General features: G+C 50.0%; 1 protein-coding gene and 1 long non-coding RNA gene across 4 annotated transcripts in view; one reads left to right on the top strand and one right to left on the bottom strand.

Moving 5' to 3' along the window:
- The window catches only part of SEL1L3 (SEL1L family member 3), a 97,904-nt gene extending 83,193 nt beyond the window's left edge, over positions 1-14,711 (bottom strand). The window contains exons 1-2 of the mRNA XM_079153795.1: positions 14,009-14,711; positions 980-1,550 (exon numbers count right to left, since the gene is read on the bottom strand). Of these exons, the coding sequence (XP_079009921.1) occupies positions 980-1,550; positions 14,009-14,173 (736 nt within the window). The 5' untranslated portion in view covers positions 14,174-14,711. The remainder of the gene's footprint in view (positions 1-979; positions 1,551-14,008) is intronic.
- On the top strand, positions 10,752-17,932 carry LOC306669683. 3 transcript variants are annotated; one of them, XR_013766199.1, is made up of 3 exons: positions 10,752-14,011; positions 15,701-15,744; positions 16,181-17,932. It is a non-coding gene; the product is annotated as an uncharacterized lncRNA (long non-coding RNA). The 3 variants fall into 3 exon arrangements; XR_013766200.1 differs by lacking the exon at positions 10,752-14,011 and adding an exon at positions 14,758-15,103; XR_013766201.1 differs by lacking the exon at positions 10,752-14,011 and adding an exon at positions 14,758-15,421.
- Positions 17,933-24,231: the final 6,299 nt, after the last annotated feature.

The raw sequence follows: 24,231 nt of genomic DNA, 5'->3' as shown, positions 1-24,231 counted from the left end.
AGGGCAGGGGCCTGCTGCCCACAACACGGGCTTCCTCCATGGCCAGGCCGGCCTGGGATCCAGCCAGGGTAAGAGTGGGATCAAAATCCCACCGGCCTTGCTCCGGGCCACAGGGTCAAGTTTTGAGGTGTGGCAGGATGGGACCCTGAGAGAGGAAGGATGGAGCCGGGAACTGCATTTACAACAAGAGTCCACTACGGCGGGCCTGGGCGGCACTTCAGGACTCCGTGCAGAGCCTGGTGGGTCTGGGAGCATGGCTGGCCTGGCTTCCCCATGCAGGGCAGGGAGAAGAGCCGAGGGTGCTCAGCATCCCAGACCCAGGAAGAACTTCCGACCCCAGAGATGTGCGGGGACTGTCCCTGGGGGCGTTCGTGATGAAACACGGAACCTGGCGTCTGTCCCTGTCTGCTCTGGGTACTGCAGAGGACGAGGAGCCTGTGGAATCCCGCCTCAGTCAATCCGCCCCCCTCTGCGCCTGGGGAGTGGCTATCCCACTGAGCAGTAAGAACACAGGCTGAGCAGGCCCCAGCCACACGGGCAGAGGGAACCGAGGCAGGAGTCCCCCTCCTGAGAGGCAGCCCCGCTGTCTGACCCCAGCACCCTTCAGAGCGCATCTCCTCAGGGACAAACGTTCTGCTCAGAAGAGACAGAAACTCAGGGCTCATGGGGGGCAGCGGGGAGGGGGAAGGCCACCCAGTCCTTGCTAGGCAGCATGAATGCTCCTTCCAAAAGCAGATCTGAACCTCTCACAGACTCCCTCCACGGTGCCTTTAGCCCTCCCAGACTCTCTAGGAATTTCCCTCCTCTCTTGTCCTGTTTTTTACTTATCTCCTTTCGTCTCCAAAGTTCAAAACCACAGACTCAACACACCCTCCACTTTCCTCGCCCGCCAGACTGCTGGTGAACTCTCCCCAGTCACCCTACGGCCCGCGCTGCCCGAAGAACGGAGCACCGGTTCCCAGCCAGGCCAACGACCTACCGTCTTCCAGAGGACACTGCGGGATCCTGTTTGCCCAGAGGTTCCAAATGTAGTCCACGTTCCACTCGAGGCACACCTGGTGGTCTTTGAACGGGCGTTCGAAGGGCGGGACCGTCTGCAGCAGGGTGTAATTCTTTGCCACGGCATGCAGCAAGTTCTCCTCCCACGTGACGTTCAAGTCCCCGCCGGCGTGCTGGTGAGAAATCCAGGCTCGTAGGACCACCGTGGACACGGCGATGGAGTGTCTGATGAAGTAGTCGTCTCTGTAAACCATGATGCTGGGGAATCTCACGGGCACGATCTGCGTCCTGCTGGTGTGCAGATGCTTCTCGTTCTTCCACCTCTTTTTGTACACGGGGATGCTACTCCGGAACTCGGAGGAGACCACGGCTTCCAGGCTGACGACACAAGGCCGAGAGCACAAGTACTCGACGGAGACTTCGGACACGTTCCGCACATTCCCTTCCAAGACCGTGAAGTAGATGAAGTCTTTGTAGGTCGCACTCTGCTCTGCTTGGGGGATCACGGACGTCGTCAGGGAAGTCTGCCTGCCCAGCGACGGCACGAAATTCTATAAAGGAGGAAAAGACATAAGGGATACAGGAGGTTGGACAGGATTGTGTTAACATGCACGCACGTGCGCGCGCACACACACTCGCACACATGCACACACACATCACTATTTTCCTGGGGATGTAAAATATCAATCTGTATAACATAAGAGATGTTGCAAGCACCATTAAGGATTGGAGAAAAAACACCCGCGCTCACGAACACACATTAAACCCTCTCCCGGGCTCAGTAGCATCTGCTGGTCAAAATGTGACTTTCAAAGCTACGTGGCAGTAATTCCAAAGCTGGTTTCCAAATGGAAGAGTGAGTCCACAGCAAATCCAGTAGCAAACTGAAGCTGCCTTTGAGGGAAATAGAGACAGCCCGCTTCAGACACCTCCGAACAACTGTCCTGACTTCAAATGGCAGTCGAAGGTTGCCAGATCAAAGGGTGGGGGAAGGGTTCAGAGTGCACCCACCAGAGAACAGAGCGGGGATGCCTGCCTGCCCCTGGTTCTCCCGGAGGTGCAGACAGGACAGTCTGCATGAGTGATGGACCCACAGTTTCCAGAGCTCCCTTGCCTGTCACACCCAGGCAAGCCGGGGCCAGACCTGTGGTGACCAAGTCTCTCGCCTCTCACTGTGGACATGCTTCCAGCAGACAGTGGGAAGCTTGGTTATGGAATCAAGGCAATGTTTTCAGCGTGAGGTACTGAAACATGGGTGCTGAGATCCCTTCTAGAAATGACGCTGTGATTCACTATCCAAACCACAAGAGTCCAAAGGTCACTTTGGATCACTTCACACCCATCAGAAGGGCTAGCACAGGAGCAGAAGGAGGAGGGGGAGGAGGAGGAAAGAAAATTAGGAAATAACAAATGTTGGTGGGAGTACAAGCACTCAGAAGCCCTGTGCACTACTGGTAGGTGCACCTGCTATGGGAAAAGTATAGCAGTTTCTTTTAAAAGTGGCCCATCCGGGCGGGCAAGGTGGTACACTCTAATCTCAGCCATTCGAAGCCTGAGGCAGGAGCATCACAAGTTCAAGACCAGCACCAGCAACTAAGCAAGACCCTGTCTCAAAAAAAAAAAAAAAAAAAAAAAAAGTTTAAAAAGGGGCTGCAGATAAAGCCAAGTGGTAGAACCCCCACAATGAAAAAAAAAAAAAAAAATGGACATATAAGTACCATAGGAGCTGATTCAGCAATTCCACCTCTGGGTGTATACCCAAGAGCGATGAAAGGAGTGTAATGCTGTCTACTTGGTACTGGTGACGACTAAGAGCAACTCATGTCCATGGCTGGGTAAACAAAAGGGGTTACACAGCAGGACAGGATGAAATTCCCAAACACATTGTAACACGCATGAACCTTGAGAACATGCTAAGAGAAAGGAGCCAGACCAGGAGAGCAAGCGTTGTGTGATCCACCCACGTGAGTACCAGTCAAATTCACAGAGACAGGAAGGAGAACGGGGTTGCCAGGGCCTGGCGGGGCTGGAGCGGGTGTCTGGGCCCCCGTGTCTCAGTGTGGGATGACGCAGGTGTGCTGGAGTTGGGACATGCTGGTGGCCCCACAGCAGTGGAAATCCACCAGAGATCACTGAACTAGACGCTGAGACGTGGCTGAAATGGCAAGTTTTGTGTTATGAAAAAGGTCACTTTGGTCTCCTCCAAAAAAAGAAGAAGCAGGGCTCCTTCCTTCAATTCTGGCTGGGAGCCATGGAGAGGCATGAAGTCTGCCATCAGGGTGTCTGGAAATAACAGTGGTGAAGAGGAGCCTGGCCAGGGTTCAGGTCAGATGCCAGACGAGCCAGGGGAGAGGACACCAGGAGAGAGCCACCTGAAGGCTTTGCAGCGGAAACGGCATTTCGGTGGCGCTTTGGGGGAGAAAGAGAAGTTCTTCAGGAGAGGATGCAGAGGAAAGAGACTGGGAGTGTGTGAAGGCACCCGAGGGGAGGCAGGAAAGGGGCTCAGGGAAGGGCCAGCAGCTGGTTCGGCCAGAGAAAATAACCGGGGAGGTAGAAATGCACAGGGGAGACAGGACAGAAAGAAAGGCGCTTCTGGCTCGGGAGATCCATGTCCCTCCCTGCCCAGGAAGGTGGACTTCCCGCTATAGACGGCAAAGGCCCAAGGAAGGTTTCTGTGAAAGAGGATGGTATGGCCCTTTAAAGCAACTGACAGCCAATCAAAACCAAAACCAGGGCTGGGGTTGTGGCTCAGTGGCACAGCGCTTGCCTAGCATGTGTGAGGCACTGGGTTCAATTCTCAGCACCGCATTTCATTTGACAACGAAAAAAAAAAAAAGCAAACAGACCCAACGATCCACAGAAAAATGAGCAAACAGTGGAGCTCATTGATATAAATTCTCACTCCAGTAAGAAAAAGGCAAATAGAAACTACACCAAGAAAACCAAGATACCAATTTTAACCTAAATCAAAACATCAGGTTACATATTACTGGCTGGAGTTAGGAAGTATGCTCTCAGGAATTTCTGGTGACAGTAGTCACTGAGGCCAGACACTAATTCCATTCCAGGAGTTTATCCTAAAAATATATTCAAACCTGTGTGAAATGATGTATACATACAGCTTTCCTCACACTAGCACTGTTTAAACAGCAGAAAATGGGAAACTTCATCGAGAGGGTCTGATTATAGTACATCCACCAGACAGCCTGGAGAAGCTAAGGCAGAAGGATCACAAGTTCAAAGCCATCCTCAGCGACTGGGCAAGACCCTGAACAACTCAGCAAAACAAACAAACAAACAAACAAACAAAAGGACTGGGAATGTGTCTTAGTGGTTCAGCATCCCTGGGTTCAATCTCCAGTACTGAAAAAAAAAAAAAAAAAAAAAAAAGTACATCCACTCCTGGAATACTACACAGCTGTGAAGAGGAAGCTGTTCATGTACAGACCATGGAAAGATCTCCAAAGGATAGAGATCACTGGTTTGAAGTTTTTTTTCTTTGGTTTTGAAGCACATCCAGAAAGAAATACAATATTGTGTTACACACACACATGCATATCCATGTTTATGGTTAAGAAAATATATTCCTTGAATATACATAGCATTAATTGTTCATGTGAAACAAGGACAGGGACAAGGTGACCAGGAGACAGGGTAAGAGGGGCCTGTGCCTCGAGCTCTATTCTTTGTCTTTTGAATCCTGTACCACATGAATATTCAAACAGTAGGGAGAGCTAAGGTCCTAAAAGGTGAACATGGAAAATGCAGTTTCTGCCAATGGCAGGGAAGACTCCATGGGTGGGCTGTTTCCTGATGAGTCACGGAAACCTGCGGGAAGAAGTACGTAGAGCGGGTACAGTCCCAACCGTCGGCCCCCAGAGGGAGAGATGTAATTGTTTTATGTGATCATTTATGCTGCCAAATTACAGGGAGAAAACAAATATGAAAACAATCTCATAATTAGAAGTGGAGAGCGGCAGGACGGGCCAGCCTGGTGACGCGCCTGCCCACGCCCGTCCTCAACCTGCAAACCTGGACGCGACAATGCGGAGCCTCTCCCGCCTGGCCCAGCTGGCGGGTCTGCAGACTCGAGCCCAGACGCGGGGCCCCTTTCCCGCACTGCCGGGCACTGCCCACCGCAGGGTGGCCCCCGAGGACCCGCTGCACCTGGGTGTCCCGGGCAGTGCAGGCTGAACTGCGCTTCCGCAGGAACAGGCACGTGCCCCACGTTCCTGCCCAAGCAGCGGTTCCTTCGTTCAGCCCCCAGACGTGCCAGGACCGCGCCTCCGCCTCAAGCTGTTAAGCGCGGGCAGAGCTGCGCCCAAAGCCCTCGCTGGCGCCCAGGGAAGCCGTGCCCGGGAAGCTGGCCCAGAAGAGCAGCCTAGGGCGGCCAGCGCACCTCCATCCGCAGCGATGGTCCAGATGCTTCCTGGCTAAATCTGGCGCAAGGAGACCTTTGCTTATTTAGTGAGACCACCGGGAGTGCCGGGTCCAGGACATGCTACGGTATACTAAATATCATATCGTGTTCTTTTCCAAAGAACGATCTCAACCCCTTCCTCGTTCTTTTCATTTGTACTTTAAAAACTCACCCAGGCCCAATTCTACTTCGCTTTGTTTTCCCGCTCGTAATGGTTTTAATGCGGATTCCACTAACTCCAGTGAAAACCTCTTTTAAACAGAATGCTGGCGAAAGGCCATTTGATTTCGCGAGATTTCATTGCAAAGTGCAGTTAATAATGATCCAGTTCATTATTTTACATCTGATTGCTAAAAATGCACCAGCCACACTTCCGCATTCATACGCAGCAGCACTGCCAGGGTTCCAGGCTGCTTGATGTGTCATGCCTAACGCTGGATGAGGGGGTAGCCACAAAGCTCGCCCTGGACCTCTGCGCCTTCTCTGCAGATTGCTTCAAAGAAAATCTCCATAACCTATGAAGATTATTTTATTTTCACCTGGCTCAAAGTCTCAGGCACGGTAAAAGTACACCCCAGGGACAGGAGTTCCGACACATGCTACTCAACATGGTCCTCACCAGGCAGATCAGGCACTTGCCACGTGGCTGGTCCTGGCTGAGATGTGCTACAGGTGTAAGAGATTTCAAAGCCTCTGGATTTAAAGAAAGGCTTTGGAACATCTCGTTAATAATCTTATATTCATTGCATGTTGAAGTGATGATATTTGGGTACATCCAGTTTAAGAAAATATTAAAATTAATTGCACCTGTGCTTGCTGACTTTTTTAAGGTGGCAACTACTGAATACAAAATTATATTACGTGGCTTGAACTTTCTACTGGATGGCGCTATTGGAGATTTGGAGCCAGCAGATTTTTGCTGTAAAAAGTGGCCAGATGGTAGATGCAATCATCCCTCAGTAACCATGGGGGATTGGTTCCAGGACCCCCAAGGGCATCAAAATCTGTGGATGCTCAAATCCCTTATATAATGCATTCTATTTGCATATAACCGAGGCACATCCTTCTGTATACTTTAAGTCATCTCTGGGTTACTTATAGTACCTAATAAGACATAAATGCTACATAGTTGTGTTTCTGTATTGTTTAGAGGATAATGACGAGAGAAATGGTTTTTGGGGGGGAAGTATTTTTTAGGCTTGGTTGAATCTGAGGGTATGGGGGACTGACTTATTTAGAGTGTTTGGGCCACTCAGTGTCCTCAGCTCTGCTGCAGTGTGAACGCAGCCACAAGGGACAATATACACTCTACAATGTCATCCCACACAACTTGATTTACAAAAACAGGCAGCTGGCTGGACTGGCCTATGAGCCAGAGTTTGCCAACCCCTGTTCTAGATTACCGACTTTTATTGTAGATGGGATTTGGAAGCACACAGAGTGAGAGCAGACATGCTTCGAAAGGGGTCATCACCTGAGAAAAGGATGAAAAACTCAACCAGGCACATTCCTACCCAGGTAGGAATGGGGCTCGAAGCTGGGGCTTTCTAAGGTGTCCAGGTGGTGGCTGCTGACATCTTGCTAGGGATTATTTCAGGAAAGCTCTAAATCAGGTGAGAACCTGAAGCCAGGCTGGGGACAGAGGTCTAATTTCACAGACTGAGAGGCATATTTGAGAAGCAGGGTGACCGATGAAGCACAAGAGAAGAGCATCAGGACCAGGAGGTGACTGAGTGGTAGGGTGCTTCAGTATCACCTGTGCGGCGTGGGCCCAGCCTGGTCTCTGGTCCTCCAGAAGGCCTCAGTCTTCAGGCTTGGGGCACCTCTGGAATGCAGGAAGCTGGCACCTTGTGGGTTGAGCCGACCATGAGTTGTGGCTACTTCTGTTATGTACCAAACCAACACGGGTTAGCAACACCTCACACTCCAAATATTGATTAAGCTGAATCTGATTTCCTGGCTCAAGTCCTGTGTGTGGTTATCAGCTGCTTCCTGCCAGGAAAATAAAGCAATGAGCTTGAAGAGTTCCGGCTACAGGCATGACACGTGTCCAAACTTCATAGGTATTTTCACATGCCAGGTTGCATTAACATAAGCTCAAGGATAATCCCACACGGTCCTTGGTCTGGAAACTAGGAAGTCAGATCAGTGTCATTGCTCTGTCTCCAGCTTCTAGGATACAGCTTGGTCCGCAGGAGGAACTCAGTGCTTCTGGCTGAAATAAGGGGCTGGGCATGCCTATTCCTGCCTGGTGCCTCAGTGAGCCAGCCTGGACCACTGCTGCACAGTCCTGGCGGCACCTGCATATAAACTGAAAGACTGGATCCAATCTGGTGTACCCACTGTCCTTCTCTAACCATGGGGGCTGGGGGGCGGGGTGTTCTACAAATCCAGTCTCATCAACTCCTTCCAACAAAAGTCCTTACCTTTTGGCATCTCACCAGGCCCCTGGGGTCAGAGTGGACCTAGGGACTGTGAGGATTAGAGAGGCGGCACTCTGATACCCCTCCACTCATTTGGGGCGTATTTCTGTCAGCTATTTATTTCCTCCAGACCTTTCAGACAACCACAATCCGTTGTAGAATGTTTCCATTTCTCCACACCAAAAATACAAATTAAATTTTAAACATTTCCCATCCCTCTAACCCTCTGCTGGATTCCTGTTCATCTGGCAAGATCACCCATGTTAATGTGATAATGAAAAACACTGAGGTAATGTCACCTGTCTGCATTCCGATGCCAGCTTTGTGAAATAATGCCTTAAAAGCACAGCCCAAATGCACTGCAGCTCCAAGCAAGATAGGCGGGGTGAAAGGGGGACTCCCGCACCCCTCAGATTGTGCCATTTAGGCAGCCGGGTGGAGATCCTAGCTCAGCACTGCTGATCTGCTCAGCACACACGGAGCTGGGGGCTCAAGGAAGCCTGGACCCTCAGCTACCCATTGAGCAGAAGTGAGCCCTGACCAAAGTCACATCCCACATCACGCAGTCACAAAACAGACTTCTTTACCTTTATGTATGTAGTGTAATTAAAAAAAAAAGAAAGAAATGTGCCAGTTAATTTGTGTTCATAATAGAAGACCCAAATTTGGAGACCTAAATGCATTAATTCAGCTTGGGAATCAAAAAACAGATGAATTTATGTATCTGGTGGATGGAAAAAAACAAAATTCTCAGCGCAGCCTAAACTTCTTCTAGGATGACTGCATTTGGTTCCTTTAAACAAAATCAATAAGGAGAGACTCAATTCAAATAACCCTGTTTCAAAGAGCTAGGAAACTTGGCTCTTTATATGGCCCATGAGCTATTTAAAGAAGAAACAGAGATGGGAAAATCTTAAGTCATTCACATCTTGCTATGGGAAGTTCATTTACACTTATACGTGTACGTGGGTAGGTTTGATATGCAAACAATAATCGAGTGTCTATCTTCCTCATTTCTACCCATTTTTCCCCATCCATCACCTAAGAAAACTCTGGCTCATGCGCACTTTCTCTCCAAACTGGCCGGATCAAACTTCCACAGGTCAAAAAGGTAATTGTATTGGCTAAAAAAGGCCTATTTTTCCAATTTCTGCTGACTAGACATCAGCAGAAATTCTGTTTATGTCAACAAAGCATGCAATTAAGCAGAATGGGTGATGATGTCAATATGGACTTTAAAACCAAGATGCGCCTTGGGAAACATTTCCCAGTCAAGTGCCACTCCTTCCCAAGCCTGAGAGCTGGCCAGAGAAACACCATCACAAGAATGATCAATATTCCAGTTGGGTAAGGTCCATCACCCCCTCATGCTATTTAATGTGCTGATTCTTTTCATCTCATACCATCTGAAGGGAACTGAGGTCGGTTTGGTTTTGCTTCATTGAGGCCCTACTGTGTGCTGGGCATTGGGACAGGTGTATTGCATCTTTCTTCTCATCCACTTATAGCCCTATCATCTCACATACACCTTCCTAACCTTCACAGAAGTTCTCGATTCTAACCTAATCCCCACAACAGCCCCGTGAGGGAGATGGCATTCCTGTTTAACAGCTGAGGGCATGGAATGGATTCAGAGTAGGTGAGCAACTTGCCCAGCGTCCACCAGCTACTAAAAATCAGATCCAAAATGCCAATCCTTGTTGGCTGACTCTGAAGTCGGAGGTGATGTGCTGCTTTCTTTCCAGAAGCACGCCAGATAATGCTCCCACTCACCCCCTCGCCTCTACCCGTCACCACTTTCTGGCTTCAGGTGAGGGGCTCACACTCCCATCTTGAAAGGATGGGGGAAGGGGACTAAAGTCCCATCTTGTCAACATACCTCTCGTCTGGGGAGCACAGACCTTGCCTTACACACAGGATGGAGCCAACCAGTCAGCTCGACTGGGCCCTTCCCTGGATAAGGCCAGAACACAAGCTGCAGGAGCAGGAGCTCAGCCCGCCCGCCCCCAGCTCCTCTCCCAGAAGGATGGAACCCACCAAGAAAGAGCATCACTAAGTTCACTTCAGGATGTTTTTGGTCTGCTCGGGTCCATCCATCTTCTCCGTGACTTGCCTGGGTTCTTCATCTCTTCCCTCTGCCTTTCCTCTGGATCTTTCCTCCAGCTCCCACACTGCTGCCAACAGGCAGCCAGAAGACGTGGAAGCAGAAGCAAGCGCCGCGATGGCGATTTTAGAAGCCCCAGGCGGGATGAACGCGGCACTCTTGGAGTTCCAAGATCATCTCTGTATTTCAAGTGTCCACCATCACTCTCTGGAGCCTCATGTTCGCAGGCCCTTTCCTTGATTGGGTCTCCCTCTGCCATGCGTTGCACACACGGGCTAATGATACTCGGGATGGACAACTGACAGAGTGTGGTCACTTAGAGGGGCTCCTGTACAAGTGACCGTCTGGTAACGATCCTTACATACACCTGCGCTGCTGGTGTCCTCATTTCTTTGTCCCCTGCTTGTCTAACAAGCGCAAATGTCCACTCTGAATATTTCAGCTGTACCGCTGACATCAATATTGGCCGCTGTGAGATTTATTTTCTTACTTAAGAAAAAAATTATACATTGGAGACTAGAGCTCGGAATGGACAGAACTGCCTTCTAGAAGCTCTGTAATCACAGGAGGGGCTGGGGCAACCTCGGGCTGGTCAGCGTTAATGGTGCAAGAAAACAGCAAGGGGTCTGTGGGACAGGGTGGGCAGCACCAGGGACCTCAGGGGAAGCAACTGCGGAACCCTTTGCCTTCCAGGCCCTCGCCCTCTCTGAGGAGGCTCCCTGCTTCTTGACCTCTGGTGACCTCAGAATTTTCTGGCAGTTGCTGGAACCGGGGATCATCTTTTCGTCGTTCGGTGACTTCTTTCAGGCCTCATCACAATTATTCGTGCTTTGGCAGTATCCTAGCTACAGTCACAGCACTCATGGTGGTCACCGAAGGTCGCTCTGTCCCAGCTGGTAGAGAAGGCAGGCACCCCTGTCCTCAATACCCTGGCTCTGGGGGCACGTTCCCCAAGGGGACAGGACTCAAGGCCTTCTATGGAGAAAGCCACTCTCAACCTCTAGCCCTTGTGAACAGGCTGACACAAAACAGGGCCTGGTCCCCAAATCAGTGACAATTTGGCTCTAAATGCATCCCAGTGTATACTTGCTGGACACCAGGACACACATCCACACAAACTCAAATGCTAACCCTCCAGCTCCTGCAGGAGTACATAAAGACCCACCCTTCGCCTCTCCATCACTAATGGCAAACATTTTCTGGTTTGTCTATTTTTTTTTTTTTTTTTTTTCTCTTTAACATCCTGCTTCGATTCTGTGGCCTGTGCTTCCTGCTTTGTGTACTTTAGTTTACTTTGGAAATGACCTCACATCCTGGCCAACCACACAGTAGCTCCTAATTGCTCGAGCTTTGCTAATGGACCACACATTATGCAGGAAGGAATGGGTTACGTGCAGCAAAATCCAGAAGGCAGTAAACTATCGTGGGTTAAAGCCAGGGCCCTAGAGGTTAGATAGATTTGGGTTTAATCTCAGACTGTGTGACTTGAGGCATATGACTTTACCTCTCTGAGCCTCCCTTATCTCATCTGAATGGAGATGATAGTAACTCCTACTTCACCAGTTGTTGCTAAGATTCATAGTGGATAAGTCTATAAATGACTCAGTACAATGCACAGGCTATTGTCACTACTATTTAGGTTTCCAGATTTCAGAAGTGCTTTCTCTGTCCACTGTCTACATGCACGTGAGATCCTGCCTGGCTTCTCTGCTCCATTTCTACCCTCCACCTGCCCTCTATCCCCCTGACCAAACCACCTCCTCCAAGAAGCCTTCCTTGGTTAAGCAGAACATACACAATGATAGGTTCACATTGCTTCTCAGTCTATGCACATTACTCATCACACAGTAATGCTGGTGTTTTCTCCAGTTCACGCACCAAGCCTGCCTGGGATCAGGAGGCCTTGACTTTCAGAAGTACCTCTGTTAGGACACACCTGGAGAACAAAATCGAGAGCACCGTGGCCAGAGGCTGGAACAAACCAAGACTGCCTTCTAAGTCAAGCTTTTTGCTTCCCAGGGTGTGCAAAACCTGCTCATTCCATTGTACTATGGCCCTCCTTGCCTATCAAAGTCTCTCTTTGATATCAGAAGCCCATCAGAAGGAAACACACAGGCAGGAAGCACTGACAGATCCCCCTCCATGGAGTTCCAAAGCCCATTCCTCCCCTGGCTGCAAGACATTCATCCGTGCTCCAGTTATTTTCCACATTGCAGAATTTCTATAATCTCTTTCCAGAGCTCTACCTCACCGCTTCCCGATCTCCCCAGGCTACCATGTCATCATTTTTCCCTCGTTGTGATCCTTCTCTCCAATCCCCTTGGCCCATACAGAACTTCTGAACTGGCTCCAGCCTCTGCCTCTGTTCCCACAATCACACGGGCCTTCGGGTTTTGCACTTGTATCTCTTGATTTCTTAAACTCTCAAGAAGTGGTCCCTCCTGGCCAGCTCTAGAAACTTCCAGGTGGAACTTTCCAGACCACCTGTACGTGAATGTCTCATACTCAGCTCTCCTACATCAATTCTGCTTCTGTGGATAACCAGCAGTGCCTTGTGTACAGGGATCATCTGTTTAAACTGAAACCCTGTCATTTGTTATGGCAGTTTTATTTATGAGCCTGTGTGCTGTAACCCTGTGGCAGAAATATTAAATAATAATATCCCCTGGGCGAAAAAAAAAAATCATTCATGTTAAATGACAACTTCTTGTGAAAACATGAACTAAATCCAACCACGAAATTTGGCATTGGCTAATTTTGAACTACGAGCAAAAGCACTGGTTGCTCAACAGGTAGATAGAGAAGTAGAATTGCGATTTGCATTCTAACACTCCGGCTTCAAGAAACGAAGCCTCCAAGAAGTGGAATGGTAAAAAAGAAAAATCTTCAGCTGGGTGGCAAATTTCTTCAGAATCAAATTCTAATTCCTTCCAGTACCTCCCCGGTAGTTTTGAGCTGCTAAAAAGGAAGATTCTGGATAACAACAATGATACATAAGTGAAAAGAATTCCGAACAATGACACTGCTCAATTTTTTAAAAAACATTCTGTGAATTTCCTATTACATCAGTTTCATGATTCAGCAGTTTCCATTTCATTTATTTACAGAAATATATGGCGAGATAACCCAAGGCTTCTGCAGGATCCTGGAACAGTAAGGTAGACTGGGCAGCAAGGGTGTCGCCTTTTGTAAATCTACTATTGTTTAGGAGAATTCAAAAACAGGAGAAAGCAAGCCATCATAAAAGAACTGAGAAATATTCCTCCACCGTGCTCTGAGGGTCTCAATTACTCTGATATTTCAAATGATATTTCAAATGAGTTGCTTCTGAAAAATAGGCTACTGCCATTTAGTTGATGAGTAAAACAAGCCAAGAAGTGTGCAAATTGCAAACTGACACATACGAGCCAAGCATATTCTCTGAAATGACAATGTTCGAAACGCAGCTAAAGTCACTACTTGGGCGGTAAGCGTGTTACAAAGAACTAGATTTCTCTCTGGCATCTGCAACTTGGCTGGAGTGACCAAGGAGGAGTTAAGGAGCGCTGGAAACCGCGAGGTGCGTTGGCACAAAACCGTCCGGGCCATGAGGGCCCGGTGGAAACTAAAAGGGTCGAAGCGGTCGGCAGGTGTGGAGAGAAAGAGACGAACTTGGGCACCGGAGGGCAAGGAGCCTGGAGAAAATGGGAGGGAAGCCCAGGAGGGGTGGGGAGAAGGCTGGGGAGCAGTGCGTGGCGGGGCGGGAAGCGATCTCGGGGTAGCGAGGTTTTCGTATTGAGTGGGGCACAACAAGGGATCCCGAGGGGGTCCTGACCCGGGTCTACAGCGAGTCTGAGAAAGGGAGCAACCGACACAGCGGACAGAGGCAAGTCCGATGCACGCGCCCCTCTCTGCGCCCCGGTACCCATCCCAGGTGCCCGGAGCGCCCAGGGCGCAGCGGCAAGGAAGAGAGAAAACTAGCAGCGCCGTCCCCTCCCGGTAGGCTGGGGTCCCTGGCCGCCCCCACCCACGTCCCGGGAGCCCCGCGCAGAAGGGAGGACCCGAACGGGGTCCGGCGCTCACCAGGTAGCAGAGCAAGAGCAGCGCGCAGGCAGGGCGGCCGCCGAGGCCCGGGGGGACACCGCCGCTCGGGGGAGCCATGGCTGCGGCCCGGGGGCCGACCGCGGGCGGCGGGGGTTGCTGCTGCTGCTGCCGCGGCCACCAGAGCCCCGCGCCGCGCCGTTGCATGGCGAGGCCGCCCGGATCCCGGCCGGAACAGGTCACCTGGTGCAGGGACCGGCCCCCGCCCGAGGCGCCACCTTCCAGCCCGCCCCCGGCCGGGCCGGCCGCCGCGCGCGGGGCCACCTGCCGCCACCGCCGGACCCGCCGCCGCCGCCACTGCCGCTCCCGCCGTCGCCGCCCCCGCAGCCCCAGCCGAGCGCCGGCTCCTCCCCGCCTCCCAGTCCCCGTCCCCCTCCCTCCCCTCTGCCTTCCTGCCCAGCCCGCCTCCCGGCCGCTCCCTCCGGCCCCGGGGCTCCCACCGCTCCCGGCGGCGGGCGCCCACGCAGGTGGGGACCGACCCGGGTCCCGCCCCCGGCCGCCGCCGCCCCCCGCGCTGGGCGCCCGGCCGCCAGCCGGCCCCTTTCCCTTTCTTGCTTTTCCTCCTCCGCCCCGCTCCCGCGCCCCGGCTCTCCGCGACCCCCTCCTCTCCCTGCCTTCCCCGCTTCCTCTCCCTCTCTTCTCTTCCTAACCCCGTCCCCCCACTTTCTCCCTTTTCTCCTTGTCCTTTCTCCCCAACTCCCCTCCCCTCTTCTCTTCCTCCCACCCACCCCTCTGGCGGCCGCACAGCCCAGTTCCCGCCCGTGCAATGGGTTTTGTTTGGTGGCTTTTGGGCTGGGGCGCCATTCCCGCAGGGCGAGCGTGCCCCCTGGAGTTGTGCCACGCAGCGGCCCAGCTTCAAGTCCTCAAGTGTGTATTCTGACCCCTGCCAACCTCCACCTGTCCACCTGCAGGGCTGGGCCGCCCTCCTGCTCGCACGCTTTCCGCCCGGGCTGTGCCCCACCCTGCCGGCTGATTGGTGCCACGTTCTGGATGTTTCCCGAGGGTTTTGTGCGGTGCTGCCGCCGCTGCCGCCGCGCTCTTTGTTTTAATTGTCCAGAGTATTGGCGCCCGGAGCGGGTTTGTATTTGATTTGCATCCCTGTGCTCCTGCTTCCACTTTAGACTGAAAAGAAAATGAATTAATTAGGCCAGTACAATCGGACTCATACCCCAAATGAAAGGGGTGAGGCCCTTGAAGTGCGCGAACAGCTTTTAGAAAATCAGGACACATCCTCGGCCTCGGGGACGCAGGTCGGGACTGGCTGCTCGCTGGCCCGGGTTCCGCTGCCAAGCCGAGAGGAGCGGCGGGATGAAGGGACCTGGGCGCCCGGGAGCCCGGGAAGCGCTTGGCCGCTCGGACAGCTGCTTGAGGGCCCAGGGCTGCTGCTCCGAAACAGTTAAGCTGCTTTCGAAAGTTCGCAGAAGCTTCCCTTTGGCACTGGTGGATTTGTGCCGATTGGAACTAATAATAGACTGGGAGTCTGTAGAGGTGCCATTCCTGTGGGTCAAGTCACCACAGGACTAGGGCCTAGACTGGTGGTGAAGGTGTGGTGCCCAGAGTTGAATAGAAGGTCCCCAGTGCGGGCACGTGCCCTCAGCCACCTCACCCCAGGCCTGGCCACACTGGTGAGGTCCTGGCAGCTGAGTCATCCCTTACCTCGCTTTTTATTTTTAGGTCATCTATGAGCTGTGGCCCTTCGTAAAGTCCCTGGCCTCCAGGTACAGGTTCCGAGTTATTTATACCAGTGTTCCTCAAACTTCGGCCCTGGCCAAACAGCTGGAAGGATCCTTTGAATGGGTGACTGGAGTTCACCCATAGAATTTCAGGTTCAGTGGGTCCTGGGTGGGGCTGGAGAACTGGCTGTCTGCAAAGTCCCCAGGTAGCACCCATGCTGCTGGTCCAGAGACCCAACTTCCAGAACCAGTGGCTTGTAGGAAAGGGGACTCCTGCCCTCTTCTCAGCCAGCTGCCACCACATAAAACATTGGAGGGGGCTGTTGACAGATGTTCCCACTATCTCTGTCCCACTTCTGCAGAAACAAAGCATTTAAAATTCTCCCATGTAATGGAGAAAACTATTTATTCTGTTCAGTGTCCAAGGGAACAAAAGAGTGAGTGGCTTTGTCCCAGATCCTCTCTATATTTTTTCCAACAGGCCACAATACAGACTATATACTTCATGCATGTGCAATGAAGATTGTCAGCGGGTTCAGGAGAAGGGGCCTTGGCACCACAGTATTGCTCAAGTTTCCACCCGTTTTCCTGGGTCTTTTTCCCGAGTTTTTCTGCTCCCTCATTGCACCCAGACTCCCTTGGTCTTCAGAGAACTGAATAGTTCCCTCCGGTTGTTTGTAATCAGGATTCATGGAATTGCAGTTGTCAAAGCTTTTGTGGGCTTTAAGCCTTTGCATTTACTCAAGCTTAGTCCACGCAGAGGAGCCCTACAGGGGGCTGGCTATATTTAACCGGGTACTGTATTCCCAGTCGCTCACTTATTTATCTTCGATTGCTCCCCTGCTGCACTTTGGGCACCACCCAGCACCCGGAGAATTCAGAAGTAGGCAGGACCATCCTCTCTGCCAAGAGCAACAGGCATGCAGAAAACTGGCCCCAAGGCACTGGAGTCCTCTAAAAGGGACATTGGGGTTTGCTGTGCTGCCCAGGGAGCAGGGGCTGGGGTTGTCTGACAAATCTTGTATTAGAGAGGGCAGAGGGAAGGTCAGGACTTCTTTTCACAGTGGAGCGTGACATTTAGCTCTGTAAGACAAAGACGCTTATTACCCTTGCCTCCTTTCTGATGGTTTGTTAGTCATTTGAAGTGTGTGGTTTGATTCCAGAAGATCGTGTATTTCAAAATAAATATGTTTCTCCCATCGCCCTGTGGAAGGGCTTGATATTCCACCATTACAATTCATTGGTTTGAATTAAGTTTTAATACTGCACTAAAACTCAAAGGCCCCGGGGAGAGTGAATGAATCTGGCCTCCTTCGTGCTGTGAGCCACTTTGTCACGCCCCCTCTAAGGGGACAGGGAGAGAACAGTCCCACAACCCAATAGAGAAGGGGACCATGGTGACTGAGTCTGGAGGGAGGTTGGGGGCCTGAGTCTGTGAAGCCCAGGAGGGGGAGCAGCCAGAGGCCTAGGCCTAGAGCAGAAGAGGGAAAGTGGCCACGCTGAGTCTGCTTGCCTCACTGGGCACAGCATGGCACCTGGGCCCGTTGTTCTCAGACTCTGAAATGGCTTAAGATGAGTCAAATCTCAGGGAGCGATGCAGTCGGCCAACTATTAACTTGTCAAGTTAAAAATATTTTTTTAAAACAAACTAAAATATATTCTCTTCTATCAACATCATTTTATTAGTCGGGAAAGGGATTTTTATTATCAAAAATAGAAAGAAACCAACATCATAGTAAAAGATAGTCTTTAACCAGAATATAATTGGCATGTGAAAAACTCCTGACTTCTTCTTATCCTTTTGCTCCAGGTTAGTAGAAATGTGCCCTTGGACTGGCACTGTCTACATGGGCACTTGGAAACCACGTTAATAGGTGCTGTGGAAGTTTAGGGTAAAGAGATCTGTCCCCACAGAGACAGCTGACCTCTGAGCTGGAAGAGGTGTGGGGGAGGCGCTTTGTGGGAGTAAAGAATATCCCTTTTACGCACTCTTCTCCTACATAAATGGCTAGGACCCAGGCACATGCCACCAGCTCTATAAAGCAGTCCCTTCTCACCTCAGGGCAGGGCACAGTTGGTCAGTTCTCCCTGTGGCCAGTGGCTAATTCTGCCATGTATTGTGGTTGGTTGGTCTGTTCTCAAGTCGACTGTAAGTGCCTCGAAAGCGGGGCTTTTTTCTTACTCTCTCTGTGTATCTGCCCCATGGCTTGTAAATAGAAAGTTCTCAGACATACTCACTGGCTAAAATTGAATCCAACATCCTTCTCATTTCTCTATTACTACCCCCTTCCCCTTTTTAAAAATTCACTGTTATCCCCTGATTGATTTCTACAGGAAGGGTTCTCTGGAATTCTGGAGTCTTTCTTTTTGCCTCCTCCATCCCCCTCCTCCTTTCTGTAATTCCAGTTATTCAAAATGAAGATGAATGAAGGGCGACATTTGCCTTTTATATCCAAATAGAAGAGAAGAAAGCAAAAATAGAAGAGAAGCTTGCTTTCCGGCTACACACTCACTAACCCAATAAGTCACTGTAGCCTTGTTTTCCCCCTCTGTAGATGACCTCTGGGATCTGGCTGAATCCTGCATGCCACTTCTTCATGTCTTGCATTTCCATTTTTTTCATGACCCCTGGACTTTACCTTCCCTAGATCTATTTCCTGTCTCTGTTCTTTGTTTCATATCCTCTGTATTTACCAGCTACCTCTTGTTCCTTCCTCAGAACATTCCACTAGGTTCCATCCTTTTCTCCTCAGCCTCAGCCCCATCATCTAAGCCCCTAACCTGCGGGCTGGGCTCTGAGAAGCTGCAGGCAAGGAGGCTGGGAAGCGCCTGTATCACCGGAGAGCTTTCCCTGGGTTTTTATGGGAATGTTGAAGGTCTCCGGATTCCCTGGGTCGGCAGCCCTGGCATGCTCCGAAATGAGTTCTATTTCTGGGCCTGTCAGATGAAATGCTGTTGCTCCTCGTTATTTTTGGCTCTTTGCCCTTCTGAATAGGTGCATATTCAGCTCAATTTGGGCCCCACCCTGAGCGGGAAAAGGCAGGCAGCTTCCCTTAGCTGAGCACTAACCAGGAGCTCTCGGGCTGTGCATGGGTTCTCAGTGCAGTGTCCAGGTGGACAGCAGGAGAATCCATTCTCTGGCCCTCTTGGACCACTGATGAAAAGCTTTGCAGACTGAGCATCCCTGGGCAAGCACAGCCAGGTGTCCAGAGCCTTCTTGCTCGCTCATCCACAGTCATAGTCTGTTTCTTGCTCTTCTGGGCGTAGTTGCAGAAACTCTGACCATCCTTAGGGGATTTGGGATTTGATGGGGGCAATTTCAGGCTCAGCCAACACAGAAATACCTGAGAATCTGAGGATGGAAGGTACGTGGGATGCAGAAGATCAAGGGCGCATGTCTGAAGGGGTAAGAGCATCTTGGGGTGAGAGTATTCAGAGCACAGAAAAAGGAGTGCGGAGGAAACCCACAGATTCTCTTGGGACAGAGAGTGAGAGGAGAGAGTGACTGGGAACACGGAGGTTGGGGGCGTGTCATTGAAAAGGTGGCAAGGGTGTGTGAGAAAAGCAGGTTGTGTCTACACTCATGACAATATATTATAACTGCATCTTTGGTTGAACTGGTGACAACTTGTGGAGGCATTAATATCGATTTAGGACTTTGAGTCCACCTGGTAATATTCAATATCAAGCAGAACAAAACATCACAAGCAACTGGGATGCTTAGTAAGATCCACATAAAATCAAGAAAAGCATAGAGAAGGGCAGATGGATCAGGGACCTATTAACAGCTACAGCTCTTCACTGAGAGAGTTCCTTTCCAGGTTCTTATCAAGTGTTGCTTTGATGTATTAAATCACTTAATCCTAAGGACAATCCTGAGGGGCAGGCACTCTCAGTCTCGTCAACCTCATTTTATAGATGAAGAAACAGAGTCATATGGAAAATCTCAGGTCCACGGTCAGGAAACAACAACCAGCTTAGATTTTGGCAAATGTCTGTATTCATTTACTTATTTAGGATTGAACCCGGGGTTATACTCATGCCAGGTAGGTACGCTACCACTGAGCTACTCGCCAGCCCCAGCTTTGGCAATTGTGCTCAAGGGCTTCACACTGAAGTCCTGCTGAAGAGGCAACACGTGCCGAGTGTCACAGGTGGGTTCTGGACTTAGATCTCTGCCAGTGCTTCCCCAGGTGTTTGAGAGCACGGGTAGCCATGTCAGACACATCTGTCCAGGGACGAGCCCACCCCTTCCTTGGACAAGTCACTAATCACTTTTAAATTTCCATCTCTATGTCTGTCAAAATAGGAATGAAGTTACTGATCTGCCCATTTGCACAGAGTTGTAAGGCCAGGTAGTGAGGGCGTGGTGCTGGTAAGTTGGCAAGCCCTAGACAAGAGGAGAGCATTGCTTGTAATTACTCACTCTTGTCAACTTCCAAAAGAGGCTCACAAGGAAAGATCATCTCCTCTACATACTGGAAAATAGAAAAAGATGTATAAATACCAGTGGCAGCATGTCTGCAAAGATGATCCACCCGTGAATCACGTCCCCCACTGAAATCCTAAGAGAAGTATTCCCCTGTATTTCCCCTGGGAGAAGCCAGCCACTGTTCGTGAGCTGCGACTGCCGTCGTGGTGGAAGAAAGCCTGAGCGCCATATGGTAGGAGTGAGAGATGCTTTGCCAGCCTCCAGTCTCCAGCCTCCAGCATCATGGCAAACCATCATAATGCTGGAGAGTCCCCAAGCCAGAACTGCTCAGCTGAGTCCTACTAACTCCACGAACCATGAAAGATAATAATATATTGTTGTTTTGAACCACTAAGTTTGGGGGTGGTTTGTTCACAGCAACAGGTAATTGAAACAGTGCCTTGCCTAATGTCAGTATTTTAACTGAATAGTGTCGTTAGCTCTGAGCTTCCAAGCATTCAAAGCAAAAAGGGGAACAGGATGGACTGTATGCACCTGAGGTCCCATGATTTACTTGAATGGAGAGTTCATCTGTCTCCTTGCAGTCAGATCAGAATGAGAAGTAAACTATCTTCGTTACATGAAAATCTCTCCTATCTTTATCAAAATTATGGTCATACAAATTCTATAATTTGTCCTACTAAAGCAAACCAAAGAACTACAGTTATCACAAGGAAAATGTCCCTCGTTTCTGGTCCAAATCTTTCACGCCCATTTGTTCCTGCTTGATTCTCAGCCCTTCCTGTGTCTATTCTCAGCCCAAATTAAGTCGCAAACAGGCTTGTTGACTTCGGGGTCCTAAGCAGACAGAATTAATGATTAAAATAGAAATGATGAAAATAGTGGAAACTGAAGTAGATTGGATGATTTATTCAAACCTTCAGGAAAATTACTATTCAGCCCAGAATTGAAATTTAGACCTGAGGTTCCTAATCAACTAGAACGCAACTCTTCCCTGGTGCTAACCCCCAAAAGCAAAAGGAAAGAATACATAACATGCAGGGCTGTCCTCGCATCCTCCGCGTCTGTGCTCTGGGAGGTCAGCAACCATGTCCGGTGGGCCTCTGAGCCGCTCAGTGGTTGCTTATTAAAGCTTTTCTTCATTAAGTGACCTTCAAAGTCACAATAAATGACTTTGAAGTCATTTATGCAATAAAAGGCATAAAGATGAAGGAGAACTTGTGAATCCCATTCTCCTTAGTATGACTTGGGTGAGTGCATTTCTTTTCTGCTGGCCCCATTCTTAGAAGTCCAGTTGCCACCTGCTGCATTTGGTGTCACCGCTTTCCCTTGGGACCCAAACTAGGCCCAGGCGCCCTTTGAAGGTAAAGGTCATGAAATTTGCCTTTTGTGCCTTGATCTCTTTTTTTTCTAAATCTGCCCCCCTTATTAGTCTTTACCTTCCTAAGTTGACTGAAAATCCTCGTGGGTGGTCAAATCCCAGCTGCATTCCTTACCCTGTGTTCCCATCATCCGGCTCCTTCACATCCCTGTTTCATCGCATTCTCTCAAAAAGTCTATGCAGTAGGTAGCTATGGGTTGAACTTTCACCCTGAAAATGATATGCTGGAGTCCTGACTCTCACTACCTGTGCACGTGAATTTATTTGGAAATAGATAAAACCAGGTCAAGTTGAGGTCACAGGTGGGCCCTAATCCAGGATGACTGGTGCCCTTATAGGCAAAGGGACACCTGGACACAGACATGCACAGTGTGTGACAGTGTGCGGTCACAGGAGAACGCGGTGGGAAGATAGAGGCAAAATTGGAGTTTTGAGACTGGAGGCCAAGGAATGCCAGGAGGCACTGGCAGAGACAAGGAAGGTCTCCCTCTGGAGGTGTCACGGGGAGTGTGACTTGGCCAGTGGCTTGGTTTTGGATTTCCACCTTCTAGAACTGTGAGAATATAAATTTCTGTGGTTTCAAGGCACCCACACGTGGTCCTTTCCTCCAGCAGATGTAGAAAACTAATTCATAGCTGAGTGTTAATTTCCCACTTTTATCCACCGTGTTTGGGCACCTACTGTGTACCAGCTCTATGCTGAGGTATGGAACCCAGACACAAGTCTACACCACAGTAGAAAGCAAGCCTAAGTTCCCGAGCCCTCTGGTGAATGTCCACCTCACTGGCTGTGCCTCAGGCTCCCCACGGTGTCCGCGTGCCTAGGCACCCCCACCCAGATGGTTTGTGCCCATACCCACGGCTGCCTTGGAGATGCCTAATGCTGGGACTGGGAGTGACTTTGGAGATCTGGTCATCCCCTGGTTTCCCAGGTGGGCAAGCTGGTTCAGAGGGTAGGGCTCCAGCAGAGAGACAGCGCCGGACATCTTCCCCCGCCCCGACTCTGTTAATTCCTATTGTAAATAAACTCAACAAATAATAAATGTTTGCCGAACACGTACTAAATTATTAATGACTGACAAAGACAATGTGTTCCACCTTCCAGAGGTCTTTGCATGGAGAACGATGCCTTGATTCAGAGAAGGGCAATTCTAACCGTGGAATGTGGTCCTGGAGTGGAGTGCAGGGGCCAGACCTGGGAGTGAGGGCAGGGTCTGTAACTCGCCCTGCATCCGCAGCTTCTCAGCAGCCTCTGTGCCTGCTCAGTCTATGGCTGGGTACCTTGGAGAATTCTGGAAGGGGGCCGAGGAGGAGCTGCTGTCCTACGTACTTTGCGAGGCCAGTGCAGGCTGTGACCAATGCCCTCCTGGATGCAGGAGGAAGCGCCAGCCTCATTATATGCATGCACCACGGCTGCTGTTTTAAACTCCAATACTGCTGAACAATTCAGAAATAGATCCATTATAGGTCTGCTTTAGCCCCAGGGCTTTAACACAGGTCACTAGAAAATCCAAGATTTCACAGTAATTCAAACTCTTAAGAGAGGGAGAAAAAAATTCTCTCCAGCACTTCCGCCCCTCTCTCCTCCCCCACCCCGCCTCCCAGGGAGCGCCTCTTCATTTCTGTAGTGCTTTGGAATAAATAGCTCTTATGTTGAACTTGAAGTCTAAATTTTTCTCCAGCTATTAATTGATAAGAGCATCTCATTTTACCTCTCATGCTCTGAAGTAAGATTATAGTGTAAATAAACTGGGTCAGGTTTAGCAGGACGGACGTGAACTGTTCTCTAATTCTTCTTAATCTCCAGTAAAGGAATAACTAGGATTTGGACATCAACATTCAATAAGCAATTATGTCGCTCCTTCAAACTCCATCTAAATGAGTCCACTGTTTCCTCAAAGAAAATCCAACGGAGCCCCAAGTCTCACTCTTAAATTGCAATCTCCTCATATTGTTCTGGATGATGAGAGAAGAGTCGAGGTGGCGGGGACAGGGTTTGATTGGATTTATAACAATTTTTAGATGATCAGGGTTCTCTTGTTTGATTTGATACACATCAGGGAAAAGGGGTCACTAAACCAGAGTTTCCTGATAAGACTACTGATAACCACGCTGTGCTCAGCATTTCCTGAGTCTGGCTTCTCATTTTCACAGCACATTAGAATCATTATCTAATTATTAATCTCACCCCAGAGTTCTTAGGAGCTCATGACACCGGCAGAAGTTAATGAAGGCTTTTACCTATAGATCTGGTGCTAAGTCACTGTGATTGACAGGGTGCCCATGACAAGGGAGGCGCAGATAGACTTGATAGAAGGGAGGAAGAATTGAGCGGGAGGAAACCAAGGACAGGAAGAGGGAAGGTTTGGGAAAGGAGGAGGGCAGAAACCAAAACGAGACTGTAACTTCCAAACACCTCATTAGGAAAATGGGGTAGTTAAGGCAGGACTCTCCATGTAATCTGTTTAAGCTTTAATTAATTATTCATTTATATATATTTATGTGGCACACTTTCTCTGGGGAACCCAATGTGCTTTGCAAACATATTAAATAATTAACTTGCTCAAATGCGAGCGAAGTGGAGAGATGGCAAAACACTCCTTCACTGGCCGAGAGGGTCAGAGAGTGGCAGCGAACATCTCCTGGGCCACTCTTCAGGGGCCATGCCGCACAGGACCTCTCCAAATGCTGCCGGGGTCTGTCCTGGCACCACCTATATG

This window comes from Sciurus vulgaris (genome assembly GCF_902686455.1).
Source record: "Sciurus vulgaris genome assembly, chromosome: 9".
In the NCBI taxonomy this organism is placed as follows: domain Eukaryota; kingdom Metazoa; phylum Chordata; class Mammalia; order Rodentia; family Sciuridae; genus Sciurus; species Sciurus vulgaris.
The sequence above is the reverse complement of the archived record's forward strand: the minus strand, read 5'-3'. Positions and strand labels throughout refer to the sequence as shown.